The following is a 16,677-nucleotide window of genomic DNA, read 5'->3' as shown; positions in this document are numbered from 1 at the left end:
GGAGACAACGCTTTCGGCACACTGAGTCGGCGCAGACCAGTACACTAGCACTATCATCCTGTACACCAGCACTATCTTACACGCACAGGGGCAATTTACATTTGTGTTTACTGAGGCTAAGTAACCATTAAACTTGTAGGACGGAACTGCAGATGCTGGGTTTCACCGAAGGTAGACACAAAATGCTGGAGTAACAGCGGACGCAGCATCTCTTGGAAAAGGGATTAGGTGAAGTTTCTAGTCGAGACCCTTCTGGACCCGAAACACCCCTTGTCTCCAGTATTCTGGATGACCAGTTGAGTTGCTCCAGCATTTCATCATCTCTTTGCAGTCGGTAGAGGTCGCTAGGTGCGAATTAATTGCATATCTACATCAGGGGAACATGCGTTTAAGAAAGAACTGCAGATGCTGGTAAAATCGAAGGTAGATACAAAATGCTGGCGAAACTCAGCGGGTGAGGCAGCATCTATGAAGAAGGGTCTCGACCCGAAACGTCGCCTATTCATTCTCTCCATAGATGCTGCCTCACCCGCTGAGTTTCTCCAGCATTTTGTAAAAACCTTTAGGGGAACATAGATCAGGCTCCTTCGGGTCTGACACTGTTGCCTTTCCCATGGAAACATTGCATGCAAGTTCAGCATCAGTCTGGGCAGAGTCCTACACCTGTGTGTGCCTGCTCGCAAAATTCATTGCTGGACACACCTTACACAAGATGTTCAGCGAGATTCAATGGATCATAGGGCATCTTTGACCAAGTTCATGGTCCGACCGCAGCAGTTGGTATCAGTATTACTTCCACAGAGTACAAAGACACGGAATAACATGAACGATTTCTCAGACCACAGATCAAGTCGAGTGGAGTTTATTGTCAATGCACAAATACGCCGAGCAACAGGTACAATGAAAAATCTTGTTTGTAGTAGTACCATAGGCACAAAGACAAACAGTCAAAACAAATTCGATGCCTTCCTACACCAAACAAATTATACATTAAGTATACATCAATTATCCACAAAACATGTGAAATAAAGTAAACTGCGCAACAACAAAAAAAATGTCAGTGCAAAAACACAAAATGCAAGAGATGGATTGGAGTGCACCCTTGTCATGGCAGGACCGGTCATGAACCTGATCATTTGCAGGAAAATCGCTGTTCCTCAGCCAGGTGATATGGGACTTCAGGGTGAAGAAGGAATGGCCCTAGTGGTGCAGATCCTTCATAATTGTGTTGTGTTCGATAAATCACCGGATTTGGACAAATAAGAGTGTGAATAACAAGGTATTTTATTAAACTTCTAAATAAAATATGGCACATAGGCTCACGTATCCGCATATACACTGTCAAACCCCGAGTACACGCCACAGGATGTTCCTGTTGTTGATCACCTGGTACCCGTTCGCTGGGGCTCCTCTTGGAAGGGCGCCGGACACCATCCTTTACGGCATTTCTTATCTGCCATACCCACTCCCGGAGACAATCATAAGCCCCCCTTTGTCCGCGGCGATCCGCCCAACGTGTTTTGCTCAGCAAACTCAGACGTTCCCCGGCATTGTGTGGGAACAGATGCGGAAACATATCCCACATGTCTTGGGAACATCTTGTTTTCGAAGGGTTTAGAATGCGGTGCTGCTAATCTAGCTGATAACTCAATTTTAGCTGAAATTGTCTGTTTAACCCTTAAAATACACTCCACCCTTTGGAGACACCAGCCTACAGTAGCGCCCATCTAACTACATGTTACTGAGTATATAAACAATAATAATCAAATGTTCAGTATAATAATTCTATCTCTGAGAATGCGAGGTGATTATGTGTTAAACTAAAGGGCCTGTCCACTTGCATGCGATTGCATGCGGCTGGGGCGACCAAACGTGGTCGCTTGAGGAGTACGGGCACCGTATGGACGCGCGGGGCCGGTCCCACTTGGATGCGGGGAGGCGCATGGAGTTGTGCGGGGCTGGTCCCGACATCGCGCGGGGCTCCGAAAATCCCGCACTGTCCGAAAATCCCGCGCGCCAACGGCCTGTCGGCCCACAGGCGCCCGCATTGAGGGCGTACGCAGCGTCTTGACGTCGTTCGCAGCGTATTGACGTTGTACGCAGCGTCTTGACGGCGTACGTCGAGCCTGGCGATGACGTCACCGCCCGACGCCGTGCGACGTCCATTAAGATCAGTCTGAAGAAGGGTTTCGGCCGGAAACTTTGCCCAGCTCCATAGATGCTGCTGCACCCGCTGAGTTTCTCCGGCACTTTTGTCTACCTTCGACGCCCATTCTCAGTCGGCCCGCCTTTATCGCATCAGCATAAAAACCGGGCGCGATTTGTAAATAATCGCCACTTACCGCGTTTCTTGCCACAGAGTCCGTTTTTCTTCCCTCCCAGCTGCAGCGATCCACAGAGAACATGAAGAGAACAAGGGACCCCAGGAACATCAAGAAGCATTCCATACAGGACAAGGTAAAGCAGATTATTAGAAACAACATACAGATACTGGAGGGTCCAGCCACTGCTTCTGGCCATGCTGCTGTTCCTGACCCTGCTCCTGCATCAGTACCTGTCCCATCTCCTGCCCGATCTTTTGCCTTAAAACCCTCACCAGTTCCTACCCCAGTTCATGCCCCAACTCCTGACCCAGCTCCTGCTGCAGAATGGGACTCGGATTTGGCTCAGGAGACTGATGCCTCAGCTGCGCCGGTGAAGAGGAAGAAAACGGTGGTCACAAGGCCTTATAATTTTACCAGGGAACAAGAGGGAGACCTGGTAGAATGGTATCAGGCCCACCGAGAACTGTACGATAAGGGCCATCGTGATTTCAGGAGCACGGATCTCCGCAACGCGATGCTTGAAAACAAGGCAAAGGAGTTCCCTGGCTGCTCTTGTAAGTACATATATTGTAGTTTGTCTACATTTCTGTGGTTGTAATTGCAGTTCCAATTAAGATTACAATTTGCTCAACACTGATCTTCATTTATTCTATGTTTTCACAGATGACCAACTGTGTCAATGGTTCAAGAGTCAGAGGACACGGTTCGGGAGGCTGTCTCACAGTCTTGGCAAGACTGGCTCCGCCAGTCAGCCACTGACTGACAGAGAGCAATGGATAGTGGAGAAATGGGGGTTCGTGCGGAATCACATAGTCCGAGTGCATAGGAGGAAGAGCGGCAGGAAGGTGAATAGTTAAGAAAATTATGTAACAATTATAATTTGTTGGAAAGTGAGATGGTCAAATGATATTTGACAATGATAACTTGGTGGTCACCTTGCTTGCTACATCCTGATGGCCTTGCACATTTCTGATACACATTTACTTTCTTCCAGCTTACCATGGGGAAATCATCGTGCGCCACCTCGAGTGAGGGCGAGACGGATGCCCCAGAGGGACCCTCTGGGTCCGGCACAGCGGACAAACAGCAGCACGCCAAGCAGAAGCCGGCCTGCACAACTGCGGCAGGTTGCAACGTGCCTGTTCAACAACTTCAGCGGGAGATGTTCACGGATGTAAGTGCTTTCGGGTGAACCATCAGCAAATTTCTCATTTACTCCGCCCTACGTCCACGTTTCTCCATCGCCTCCCAAAAAATACTTACCAGGATTGCACTCTCTTTGTTGCAGATCATGCAACAGGCTAAGACCACTGCCGAGACAATAAACGTCTTGTCGCAGCCAAGGACGCCGCACGAAAGAATAGTTTATGCCTACTCAACGCTACTGAGGGAGGAGATGTTGCAGATCCCTGAGTCGCAATGGCATAGCTACTGCTTGGAGGGCTTAGTCTTGGCAAGGGCGCACAGACTTCTTCTGCCAGTAAAATCTTTTAATCAAGGTTTATTGAATTTATAAACATTTTACTTTAATGCTTTTTATGAATTACTCACCACAAATTCCTTGGTGTTGCAGAGTCCGATGAGGCCCATACCATAATGGCGTGAGTTATGTGTTCTATCAGACACTCAGCTAGTCACGGATGTCTCTATGGAAGCAAAGCTTAGCTTAATGACCGTGCAAGCGTCCTCACGATTTACTGGTCCTTTTTAATCAGCCCAAACTGATGTTTTAAACATAATAACGAGGAAAGAAGATTTGACTTTATTGCCTTCCACCGCGAGGAGTGTGGAATCCGCTGTGGTGGATGTTTATGTTAACTTTTATGTAGTTGTGTGTCTTGTTGCTTTTTTATTAGTATGGCTGTATGGTAATTATTTTCACTGTACCTTAATTGGTACGTGTGACAATAAAAGACCTTTAAACCCTATGCACCTAATCGCGGAACATTCGGCCCTCAGGCTGTACCATTACAAACAACCTTCAGGATCAATACCAGCCCTCCACCCTCCGGGCACTCCTCACACAGCAGTAGGGAAGCCATAGGGAATTGCAGTATATTATTCCCCCGGCTTCCGAACTTCCAAGACCACAATTTCCACCAGGCGCTCTCCGTGGCCTCATAGTGCAATTGTTTCCCAATTTTATTCTAGGCGTCACATGTGGACCACCAGGTCCGTAATGTTTTCATTAGTATCCGGTATATAAGTGCAACATTCTCTTACTATGATGCCACAAGTACCCCCTGCCTCAGGTCGTTGGTTCAAGTTATTTACTGCTTGCTGTAACACAAGGTCCCACCCCTTGAGCATGTGGGAGGGAGTTAATGTATGTATCTGCTCTTTTAGTAGACCATTCCTGCTCCACCAGCCCAGTGGGATGTGGAGAGTCCACTGCACCCCACTATCAGCTGCTCGCCATTGTACTTTGTTATCTGCAAAGTGGGACACCTTGTCAGACGGATTCTAATTTGAGGAAGGACATTCTTGCTATTGAGGGAGTGCAGCGTATGTTCACCAGGTTAATTCCCCGGGTGGCGGGACTGACATATGATGAAATAATGGGTTGACTTAGCTTGTATTCACCGGAATTTACAAGGATGAGAGGGAATCTTAAAGGATTGGACAGGATCAATGTAGGAAAAATGTTCCCAATGTTGGAGGTGTCCAGGACCAGGGGTAAGAATAAGGAAGGCGGCCCGAAACATTGCCTATTTCCTTTGCTCCATAGATGATGCATCACCCGCTGAGTTTCTCCAGCAATTTATGTCTACGTAAGAATAAGAGGTAGGCCATTTAGGACTGAGATGAGGAAATACTTTTTTACCCAGAGAGTTGTGAATCTGTGGAATTCTCTGCCACAGAAGGCAGTGGAGGCCAATTCACTGGATGTATTCAAGAGAGAGTCAGATTTAGCTCGTTGGGCTAAAGGAATCAAGGGAAAAGCAAGAATGGGGTACTGATTTTAGATTGTAATCCATGATCATATTGAATGGTGGTGCTGGCTCGAAGGGCTGAATGGCCTACTCCAGCACCTATTTTTCTATGTTTCTAATCTCCCATGGGGTGCCATACACGGCCAATATATGTATCCTTCCCATATATCATATGGACCAGCAACCAGCAGAGACATTACAGTTTTGTGGGCACGAGCTGTTCCCCGCATGGCAATCTCCCCTCTGTTGCCTGACAAGGCAGATGGCCCCTACCTCGATAGGGCCTTTGAAGAAAATGGTAGGGAGCGATTGTAGTCAATAGACAATAGGTGCAGGAGTAGACCATTCGGCCCTTCGAGCCAGCACCGCCATTCAATGTGATCATGGCTGATCATCCCCAATCAGTACCCCGTTCCTGCCTTCTCCCCATATCCCCTGAATCCACTATTTTTAAGAGCCCTATCTAGCTCTCTCATGAGGCAGAGAATTCCACAGACTCACAACACTCTGTGAGAAAATGTGTTTCCTCGTCTCTAATCTAAATGGCTTACCCCCATATTCTTAATCGGTGGCCCCTGGTTCTGGACTCCCCCAACATCGGGAACATGTTTCCGGCCTCTAGCGTGTCCAAACCTTTAATAATCTTAAAAGTTTCAATAAGATTGCCTCTCATCCTTCTAAACTCCAGAGTGTACAAGCCCAGCCACTCCATTCTCTCAGCATATGACAATCCCGCCATCCCAGGAATTAACCTGTAAACTTACGCTGCACTCCCTCAATAGCAAGAATGTCCTTCCTCAAATTAGGGGATCAAAACTGCACACAATACTCCAAGTGTTGTCTCACTAGGGCCCTATACAACTGCAGAAGGATTTATACTGCAGAAGGACTTGCTCCTATACTCAACTCCTCTTGTTATAAAGGCTAACATGCCATTCGCTTTCTTCACTGCCTGCTGTACCTGCATGCTTACTTTCATTGGACGTCCCAAGCAGTCGTTCCAGGTGCGACAAAGGTTCACCTGTATCTCCTGTCCCAAGCAGTCGTTCCAGGTGCAACAAAGGTTCACCTGTATCTCCTCCAACCTCATCTACTGCATCCGCTGCTCTAGATGTCAGCTGATTTACATCGGTGAGACCAAGCGTAGGTTGGGCGATCGTTTCGCCGAACACCTCCGCTCAGTCCGCAATAACCTACCTGACCTCCCGGTGGCTCAGCACTTCAACTCCCCCTCCCATTCCCAATTCCACCTCTCTGTCCTGGGTCTCCTCCATTGCCAGAGTGAGCAACAGCGGAAATTGGAGGAACAGCACCTCATATTCCGTCTGGGGACCTTGCGTCCTTATGGCATTAACATTGAATTCTCCCAATTTGGCTAGCCCTTGCTGTCTCCTCCCCTTCCTTAACCCTCTAGCTGTCTCCTCCCACCCTCCCATCCGCCCGCCCTCGGGCTCCTCCTCCTCCTCCCCTTTTCCTTCTTTCTTTCCACCCCCCATCAGTCTGAAGAAGGGTTTCGGCCCGAAATGTCGCCTATTTCCTTCGCTCCATAGATGCTGCTGCACCCGCTGAGTTTCCCCAACAATTTTGTGTACCTTTGCTTACTTTCATTGACTGATGAACAAGGACACCCAGATCCCGCTGTACTTCCCCTTTTCCCAACTTGACACCGTTTAGATAGTAATCTGCCTTCCTCCTTTTGCTACCTTCTTCTCTGTCATGCATCTGCCCACTCACCCAACTTGTCCAAGTCACCCTGCATCTTCCTCACAGTTCACATTGTCACCCAGCTTTGTGTAATCTGCAAATTTGCTAATGTTACTTTGAATCCCTTCATCTAAATCATTGATGCATAATCGTAAATAGCTGCGGTCCCAGCACCGAGCCTTGCGGTACATCACTAGTCACTGCTGCCATTCTGAAAGGGACCCGTTTATCCCTACTCTTTGTTTCCTGTCTGCCAACCAATTTTCTATCCACGTCAATACCCTACCCCCCAATACCATGTGCTCTAATTTTGCCCACTAACCTCCTATGTGGGACCTTATCAAATTCTGAACGTTCAGGTACGCTACATCCTAGTTACCTCCTCAAAGAATTTCAGAAGATTAATCAAGCATGATTTCCCCTTCGTAAATCCATGCTGAGTCGGACCGATCCTGCTACTGCTATCCAAATGTGCCGCTATTTCATTTTTGATAATTGACTCAATGCGAAACACAAAGTGCTGGACTATCTCAGCTGGTCAAGCAGCATTTGTGGAGGACATGGATTTGTGAAATTTTGATTCAGATCCCTTCTTCAGAAATTCAATATTACACTGTAAACCATGTCCAAATGCAAGATTAATGAGCTGTTTCCGTGCTGAATAGTTTTTTGATTTCATGCTTTATATCTTTATTATAATATCCATAATATAAATATATATGTATTGTTTCTATGAGTTATACATGAAAATTACTTGTATTGGTACTTTGAAATGAACAGGATGTTAAAGAACAATGGTTTAAAAAACAAATCTTGAAAATAAACCACATTTTCCTCAATGATGATGATTAATGTTCTGAGCATTTCCAATAGTTTCACTTTTATTTTCCGAATTATTTTGTTTGTAACTCTTTCAAATCCTTCAGCAGCTGTAGCTACGTACATCACCTGTTCATGTTCTCCAGGAATGCTGCCTGACCCAGCACTTTGTGTCAATCTTTAGTTATATCTCCACCAAGCTTTCTTTCTTCCTTGATTGCCAATAGATTTTGTTGTCCCTGTTATGTAAGGAATGATGTAGGCCAAAGATAGACACAAAGTGCTGGAGTAACTCACCAGGTCAGGCAGTGTCTCTGGAGAAATCGGTTAGTTACCTATCTTTTATCTCCAGAGATGCTACCTGATCCACTGAGTTACTCCAGCACTTTGTGTCTATCTTTGGTATAAACCAACATCTGCCCTTTTTTGTTTCCACATGAAATTGGCCAAACTTGGTTGGAACCTAAACCTGAAAGAACTGTCTTATTGGGGGGAGAACAGAAGGAATATGAGGGAGATGGCTCTCGGGAATAGGATACAACTACTTACCAAAACACAACAACCTCACAAGGGCAAAGATCCAAGACTCCAACTACTATGCGCTAATCCAGGCATTATTGTGGTAAAGCTTTGATGCACCCTTTATAAAGCCTTCACATCCTCGTCTCTCTCCCCCTCTCTCTCTCCCCCTTGTCTCTCCAATTCTTTCCCCCTCTCTCCCTCTCCCTCTCCCCCCTTCATCTCTCTCCCTCTTCTCTCCAATTTCCCCTCTCTCTATCTCCCCCCCTCTCTCTCTCCCTGTCTCTCCCCATTCCTCTCTCTTCTCTCTCCAATTCTCTCTCTCTCTCTCTCCCTCTTCCTCTCCCTTGCTCCCCCCCACTCCTCTACCCCAGCCACGTTTATATCTACAGTTCACTCCACGAGTGTGTGTGTGAGAGCCGAGCAGTGCTTCTCATTCTGACTCTGCTCGGTGAGCTGCTCGTATTGACAACTGCTCGTGTCCAACTCTTAACTGAAAATCCCCCCTCTCTCTGTCTCTCCACTGCCCCCCCCCACACACACACAGACAGAGACACACACGTAGATAGAGATACACACACACAGTGACAGAGACACACACAGCCATAGAGAGACACACACACACACAGAAACACAGAGACATACACATACACAGAGTCTCACACACAGACAGACATACACACACACACAGACACACACACACACACACACACAGACACACACACACACACAGACAGACACACACACACAGGGTTAAATCCCACCTGTAACCCACCCCGGCCATTAAACCCAACACCAATTTTAACACAGACTCAAACCTCCAACCTGGTCTGCTGTAGTACCGGCACGAACGAGTTAACACAAACGCCCGCCTGACCGCTCCCGGCGTTTAGCGTTGAATACTCACAGCTGAGTTTGCTGCGGTGCTGGGGCTTGCTGCCTTGTGGACTCCCACACCCCCCCAGAGCCTTGTACTGCCCAGTATTACCCTACTACACTACTACCCGCCCTCCCCCCCGGTCCAGACCAGAGTCCCGGCCACTCCTGCGGCAGCGAGTAAAACATAATTTAACGCATTTACTGAGGAATGTGGATCGATGCATTGATGACCCATTGTATAACTAACTACTGGCTGTTAACAAGTACTACAGTAGCAGTTAACACATCGTTTATTATCCACAGCGGTTGTTATCCATGTTCGTTTTGTAAAAAAATCCGTATGGCGAATGTTTTTTTTAATTCTTTATTTAACAAAGCGAATTTGTATTTTCATATGAAATATGGAAATTTAACGCGGGCCCCCCTTCGGTACGGGGCCCAATTTGGGGAAAATCGGTCCAATCGGTCAAATGCTGGCCCTGAGGGGGGCCCATTTCATCAGGTGCCCACTTGCCATCAGACAAGCTGACACCCTGGCCAGTCTGCCACTGACCCTACCCATTCCCCTCATGATTTTATATACCCCACTATAAGATCACCCCTCATCCTCCTGCATTCCAAATAATAAAGTACTAGCCTGTCCAATCTCTTCCTATAGATCAGGGCCTCAAGTCTGGCAACAACCTTATAAATCTTCTCTGCGCTCTTTCCAGTTTAACATCTTTCCTATGGCAGGGTGAATAAAACTGAACACAATATTTTAAATGTGGCCTCACCAATTTTTTGTACAGGTATCATAACATCCCAGCTTCTATACTCAATATTCTGACTGATGAGGCCAATGTGCCCAAAGACCCGACCACCCCGTCTATCTTTGCCGCCATTGTCAAGGAACCATATACCTGCATTCCTCAATCCCCCTGTTCTGCCATACTCGCCAGGAACCTGCCATTCACCATGAAGATCTTGCCCTGGTTTAACCAAAATACAACACCTCGCACTTATCTGCATCAAACTCCATTAACCATTCCCTGCCCACTTGCCCAACTGATCAAGATACTGGTGTAATTTTTGATAACCATCCTCACTATCTATGATACCACCCACTTTAGTGTCATCTGCTCATTTCAAAGGAGGATCAAAATTAGCCTCGACCACAACATAGCCTGACAGTGAAAAACTAATGTGTGGAATAAGGTGTCCAGAGTGAAGCTGAAATGAAACTTCTTGTAACAGCTGCTGATCTAAAATGGGAGAGGAAATAGAATATTTCATAAACTTCCCTCAATAAACGCTATCACAGGAAAATACACAGCAAAAAGTTAAAATGATAATCAAATATGGGGAAATAACATATATTTTTAAATCAATCACTCACCAGCATCAAATTGTGCTATTACACCTAAGTAATAGAAAATTATTGAGGCACCGTTACTTTCATTATTAAAAATATATACATCTGATTATCAATCTCAGTCACCAACGGGCTGGAAAATCTAATCTGAAGACGGGTTTTGACTCGAAATGTTGTTTATTTCCTTCGCTCCACAGATGCTGCCTCACCCGCTGAGTTTCTCCAACATTTTTGTCTACCTTTGCAAATTAGTTCTTGTCTCAAAGAAGGTTACTTTCCATGCACAACCACTGGGTCCACAAAAAAAAGTATTCAAGAAATTACCAGAAATAATATGAAAATCTTAAATTATGCGAGAGAAGCTGTATTGGTAATCATACGAGAAATTAACTGTCCCACCTTTTGTAAAATGGTGTGATTCTAAACTTTTTGTTAAATGTGCCATTTCTTATCAATTTTGTTACCGTGGCTGATTTCCATACGCATTCTTCCAGTACCCTGAACTGACATTCAGAATTGTTACAGCATTGTGTTTGACCATTCAGCCTTTTCAGTCTATATCACCTCTATGTAGAATTATGTCAACAAATCCCACTCTCACACTGTCTCCTTTAGCTCTTCAAATTCATCCCTTTCAGATATTAACCCAGCTCCCTCCTGAATGGTACAATGGAATCTGTATTACAAATAGTGCATTCCAGATTCTGACCACCTGCTACGTAAATTCAACATGTCACTTTTGGTTCTCTTGCCTATTACTGCACTTTCATTCCACATCTCCTGCTTATAGATGCCTCTCTCAACAGGGACTGTTTCTCAATCCTTCATGATTTTAAATGCCCCCATCAAATCCACTTGGAAACTCTTCTATTCCAAGGAGAACATGCCAGTCATCACTCCATCGTCATAATTAATGCTCCTCTTCTGTGAATTATTTAATTGTGTTTTTGCCAAAGTCTTTATATCTTTACTTAACTGTGTTGCAATAATCCAAAGTGGAATCTACCATTATTTTAAAGCCCTCTGTTTCAGTTCCCCAAAATCCACAAACCTGACTGTCCTGGCAGACCCATTGTTTCTGCTTGATCTTGTCCCACCCAACTTATTTCCACATACCTCGACTCCATTCTATCCCCCATGGTCAAATCCCGCCCTACGTATGTCCAAGATACCTCACATGCTCTTCATCTCCTCCATGACTTTCCAGGCCCTCACTCCCTCATCTTCAACGTGGATGTCCAGTCACTCTACACCTCCATCCCCCACCAGGAGGGTCTTAAAGCCCTTCGATTCTTACTCGACCGCAAAACCAACCAATTCCCTTCTACCAATGCTCTCCTCCACCTAGCGGAGCTGGTCCTTACCCTCAACAACTTTTCCTTTAACTCCTCCCATTTCCTCCAAATCCAAGGCGTGGCTATGGGCACGCGCATGGGACCCAGCTATGCCTGCCTCTTTGTAGGGTACGTCGAACAATACTTGTTCGAGGCGTACCATGGCCCTAACCCCGAACTCTACCTCCGCGACATTGAAGACTGCATTGGTGCTACCTCCTGCACCAGGCACGTGCCATCAGGGTAGGCAAGGTAGGCACTTCCTACCCTGACCAAAATTATAAAATGGTAATTACTAAATATAAATAGTAAAGGCATGGGAGAATTATGCCTATCTAAGAGTTCGATCTATTAAGTAGGCATAATTCTCCGTGCTTTTCATCCGCAGCACTTGCAACCCTTGAAGGTCTGTGCAGCCCATGTGCCGTCAGTGCTGCTCCAAGCCGTCAATGACAAGCGAGACTGAAGGCAGCTAAAATTCTGCCTTTGCTGTACTGCGCATGCGCAGCGCTAGTTTCTTGGCGGGGTTTTCAAATATGGATTGTCATTATTATGTGTATCTTAGGAAACAAAGAGAGAAGAATGGAGTTCGTGCACCGATAATGAGGTAAGTACATTTCTTGGTGCTTTATTTTTTTTAAATACCGTATTTCCCAGGGTGCGGTGGTGGGAGGAGAGTTCCTTTCACAGCGTTTGGGGAGTCTGGCCCGGGGTAAAGTTGCGGGGAGGGCACGAATGTTGTGAACGAGGGGTCGGGATCATGCCACTTGCGACGCTCCTTGCACGGAGCCACCGCATTGAGGCCGGAGAGGGAATCAGCTCGGGTGGCTGTGACGGCCACTGGGCCGGACAGCGGAACCAGCCGCCCCTTCAGCCTCTTCTGCCGGCCCCCGCTCACCTCTGGCATCTCTCCGTCTGAAAACCTCTCTCCTGCCGCTTGCTGGCCTCACTCATGTCAGCCGCTTCTCGCAAATCCTTAAATTCCGACAGTGTGCTTGAGGTTACTCGGCTGTGGGAATTTAAAGATTTGCGGGAAGCGGCTGACATGAGCGAAGTCGGCGAGCGGCAGGTGAGAGGTGTTCAGACGGAGAGCACTGCCAAAGGTGAGCGGGCTGGTAGAAGTAGCAATGTTACAAAATTTTGAGATTTTAAAAATCAAGTCTGTAATTTATCCCATCAGATAAAGCATAAAAATAAGTTTAATTTGACACCTAATTCACTTTCATATCTCAAGTATTTAAAAAGTTATGGCCATTTTCATACTGGGAAATGAGCATCTTGTTCCCTATTGATTTTCTATGGACATAACAAAAAAGCTGTGATCGTGAACAGTCAAAAGCCCATAACTTTCTTAAAAATTAAGAGAACTGAATGAAATTTTCAGTTATCATAGATTGAAGCATTCTGAAACAAATATAAAATAATCTTACTTGGATGACCTGAAATTAAAGCATATAATTAGTTAGTTACCTAATTGTAGCTAATTTCAGACTTCAATTACTAGATCTAAACATCTATCCATTTCTTAATAAATGATTAACATTTTTAAATAGCCTAAATGTCCAAATAATATTCACAAATAATTCACAATAAAACATGATTTTAAAATCTCATTTACATTAATTTATAGGCCAAATGGAAGGAATTTAGTGTTTAATTGCTGTAAATAAATGCCCATTTAAATCAGCTTTCCAGTGGGTCCCTGTGGAACGCGCTGGTTTAGAACGTTCACATTGCGGTAGATTTGTGCCCCAAATGCCCAGAAAAATACTGCGGGATATAATGGGCCCAAATTGAGCCACTCGCAATATTAAACTTAGTATAAAGGGATCTTTAGAAGCCCTTTTTAATGTAAAAATATACAACCTAACTTCTGCTATTTGCTTTATGAGACCCTGCGGTTGCTGACGGTCGCGGGTTTAGAGATTGATTTTTAAACTACTATAACTATTATTCAAGGCCTTTAAACCTAATAATAGCTTTTGCGACGGGGTCTTCCAGCGATTTTTCGTTAATAATTAACTAGGCTGAACATTTTCGATTGGAACAGCTTAGAGAAAATCGCGTTTTAAACCCGCCCCCTCTAAACGGCGCCAAAATCGCGCACACTTGCAGCGACAGATTTTCAACGACGCTTCAGGTAGGCTTTGCAACATACCTAGTAGAAGGTGCTGAAGTGGCGGCTAGTTCTGCTGTAGGGTCCCAGCGGCTGCTCGCAGACACCCGAGCTGCTTCTATCCCCGGCTACAATGCGGTGGCGCCCGGAGCCGGGAGTGCCGCGGCAGCGGTGAGTGAGTGAGTTGCTGGCACGATCCCCGACCCCCTCCTTCTCAACGTTCCTGCCCTCCCCGCAACTTTACCCCGATCAGACTCCCCACACGCTGTGAAAAGAACTCTCCCCCCAATTGGTCCCTTGAACAAGTGTTGTCATTCAATAAGATGACAACTGATACAACTTTTCCCTGTACTCCCGTTTTTCCCACCATCTCTCCACTTGCCATCACCCGTCACCCCTCCAACCCATTCAGTAATTCAGAATAATGGAGACTTGGAAGCCTTGGGCAAATTGAATTGTTACTGTCTTTGTTTATTTTTATTTTTTTTTACAGCGAGAACAATCTGCGCATGCACGGTTTAAGGGTTTTTTTTTGGTTTTTTTTTGAAAGCCGACTGACTGACTCTGAGTAATTACTCACGGCACGTGCCTGTCCTGCACCCATGCAGACCTCACTGACTTCATCCATTTCATCACTAACTTCCATCCTGCACTCAAATTCACCTGGACCATTTCCGACATCTCCCTACCGTTTCTAGACCTCACTGTCTCCAATGCAGGTAACAGACTACTGACCGACATCTACTACAAATCCACTGACTCCCATGGCTATCTGGACTACACTTCTTCCCACCCTGCTTCGTGTAAGGACTATATCCCCAACTCCCAATTCCACCGTCTATGTCACATCTGCACCCAGGATTAGGTGTTCCAAACCAGGGCATTGGAGATGCCCTCATTCTTTGGGGAACGGGGGATTCCCCTCTTCGACTATAGAGGAGGCTCTCACCAGGGTCTCCTCTATATCCCGTAGCTCCCCTCTCACTCCCCATCCCTCCACTCGTAACAAGGACAGAGCCCCCCCCTTGTCCTCACCTTCCACCCTACCAGACGTCACATACAACAGATAATTCTCCGACATTTTCGCCACCTTCATTGGGATTCCAACACTGGCCACATCTTCCCATCTTCTCCCCTTTCGACTTTCCACAGAGACAGCTCCCTCCGTAACTCCCTGGTCATCTATTATATCCGCTGTTCTAGGTGTCAACTGCTCTCATCGGTGAGAACAAGCGCAGGCTTGGCGATGGCTTCGCCCAACACCTCCGATCTGTGCGCATTAACCAATCTGATCTCCCGGTAGCTCAGCACTTCAACTCCCCCTCCGATTCCAAATCTGACCTTTCTGTCCTGGGCCTCCTCCATGGTCAGAGTGAATCCCACCGCAAATTGGAGGAGCAGCATCTCATATTTCGCTTGTGTAGTTTACATGTCAGCGGTATGAACATTGACTTCTCCAATATCAGGTAGTCCCTGCTTTCTACCTCCTTCCCCTCCCCTTCCCAACTCTCCCACAGCCTGCTGTCTCCGCATCTTCCTTTCTTCTTCCCGCCCCCCCACCCTCACATCAGTCTGAAGAAGGGTCTCGACCCGAAATGTCACCTATTCCTTCGCTTCATAGATGCTGCCTCACACGCTGAGTTTCTCCAGCATTTTTGTCTACACTTTATTTTATAAAGGTTCACCGTGACTTATCTTTTGTACTCTATCTCTCTTTTTATCACGCTCAGGATCAAATGCCATTTTATAATCACTTCCTTACACCACTCTGCCAGTTTCCATCTTTCCTCCACAAATCCACAGACCTCTCTTACCTTGTGAGTTTTTCAGAAATATGCTCTCTTATTTTTATTGGATCTTCTCTACCTTCCTACTAAAATGTAAAATTTCACATTTCATCTGCCACTAATCCATCTATTTCATCTTTTGTTAATCCAGGAGAAGATGGAAGAGTTCCTCTGTATCCTGTGTTCCGGACTCACCTCAAGTTCATGTCATGGATGTCACACTTGTTTAGTTTAGTTTAGTTTAAAGATACAGCGTGGAAACCGACACTTCAGCCCACTGAGTCCAAGCTGACCAGCACTATCCATCATACTAGGGACAATTTACTTTTTTTTACCAAAGCCAATTAATCTACAAAACTTGTGATGTTGTGTTTAAAGGACAATGTGAATCCTGCTCACACAACAATGTTAATGGGAGACCAGATCCCTTAGAGTTGGAGTTAGCTTAGAGTGCTTATGGAACTCAGTAGAAAAGATAAGGAGCAATTAACACAGAGCAGTCATACTCACTTAGAGAATTATTAATGATAATAAACTGAAAGAAATTTAGGCCCAAGTGAAATGCAATTTAATACAATTTGGGAAAGAAAAACATTCAAAGGCAGATTTCCCTACAGAGTTTAAAACTGAATAGGAAAAGAAGATCCATCAAAAATGCCAACCACTGAAAGCAATTGAACAACCAAACTTCTTGAGAAAGCACAGATATAATCTGACTAAGGAAATAAGATACAAAGCAAATGCATAAAATTGTATTGGAATAGATTAATAAGAGAATCAAAATGCTTTTTATAAACAAGTAAAAAGAGACAGGCAAAGGAAGAGTGAATGCAATTTAAAATTGGAATGGAAATTTTCCAGTGGTAGGGACCACAGCCAATGGCACAATTATCACAGAGAAAATGGAG

At 45.5% G+C, this 16,677-nt stretch overlaps 1 protein-coding gene across 2 annotated transcripts; it reads left to right on the top strand.

Annotated features, from left to right (window-relative positions):
• Positions 1 to 2,207: 2,207 nt before the first annotated feature.
• LOC116982106 lies at positions 2,208 to 4,886 on the top strand. Of its 2 annotated transcripts, none has more exons than XM_033035425.1 (5): positions 2,208 to 2,878; positions 2,988 to 3,169; positions 3,319 to 3,498; positions 3,613 to 3,804; positions 4,284 to 4,886. In XM_033035425.1, the coding sequence occupies exons 1-5, from the start codon at positions 2,404 to 2,406 to the stop codon at positions 4,446 to 4,448; spliced, it is 1,194 nt and encodes a 397-aa protein (XP_032891316.1). In that variant the 5' UTR covers positions 2,208 to 2,403; the 3' UTR covers positions 4,449 to 4,886. The 2 variants fall into 2 exon arrangements, with proteins under 2 accessions (XP_032891316.1, XP_032891317.1); XM_033035426.1 differs by having other exon boundaries at positions 2,210 to 2,878; positions 3,898 to 4,425.
• Positions 4,887 to 16,677: the final 11,791 nt, after the last annotated feature.

Source organism: Amblyraja radiata, chromosome 16, assembly GCF_010909765.2.
Source record: "Amblyraja radiata isolate CabotCenter1 chromosome 16, sAmbRad1.1.pri, whole genome shotgun sequence".
Lineage (NCBI taxonomy): Eukaryota > Metazoa > Chordata > Chondrichthyes > Rajiformes > Rajidae > Amblyraja > Amblyraja radiata.
Note: the sequence above shows the minus strand (reverse complement) of the source record. Positions and strands in the feature narration are given on the sequence as shown.

Excerpts from the sequence above, each read along its gene's own strand:
- LOC116982106 (XM_033035425.1), top strand. The coding sequence starts at position 2,404 with ATGAAGAGAACAAGGGACCCCAGGAACATCAAGAAGCATTCCATACAG. Across the intron at positions 3,170-3,318 it reads GGAGGAAGAGCGGCAGGAAG|CTTACCATGGGGAAATCATC; the intron begins GTGAATAGTTAA and ends ACTTTCTTCCAG. Across the intron at positions 3,499-3,612 it reads AGCGGGAGATGTTCACGGAT|ATCATGCAACAGGCTAAGAC; the intron begins GTAAGTGCTTTC and ends TCTTTGTTGCAG.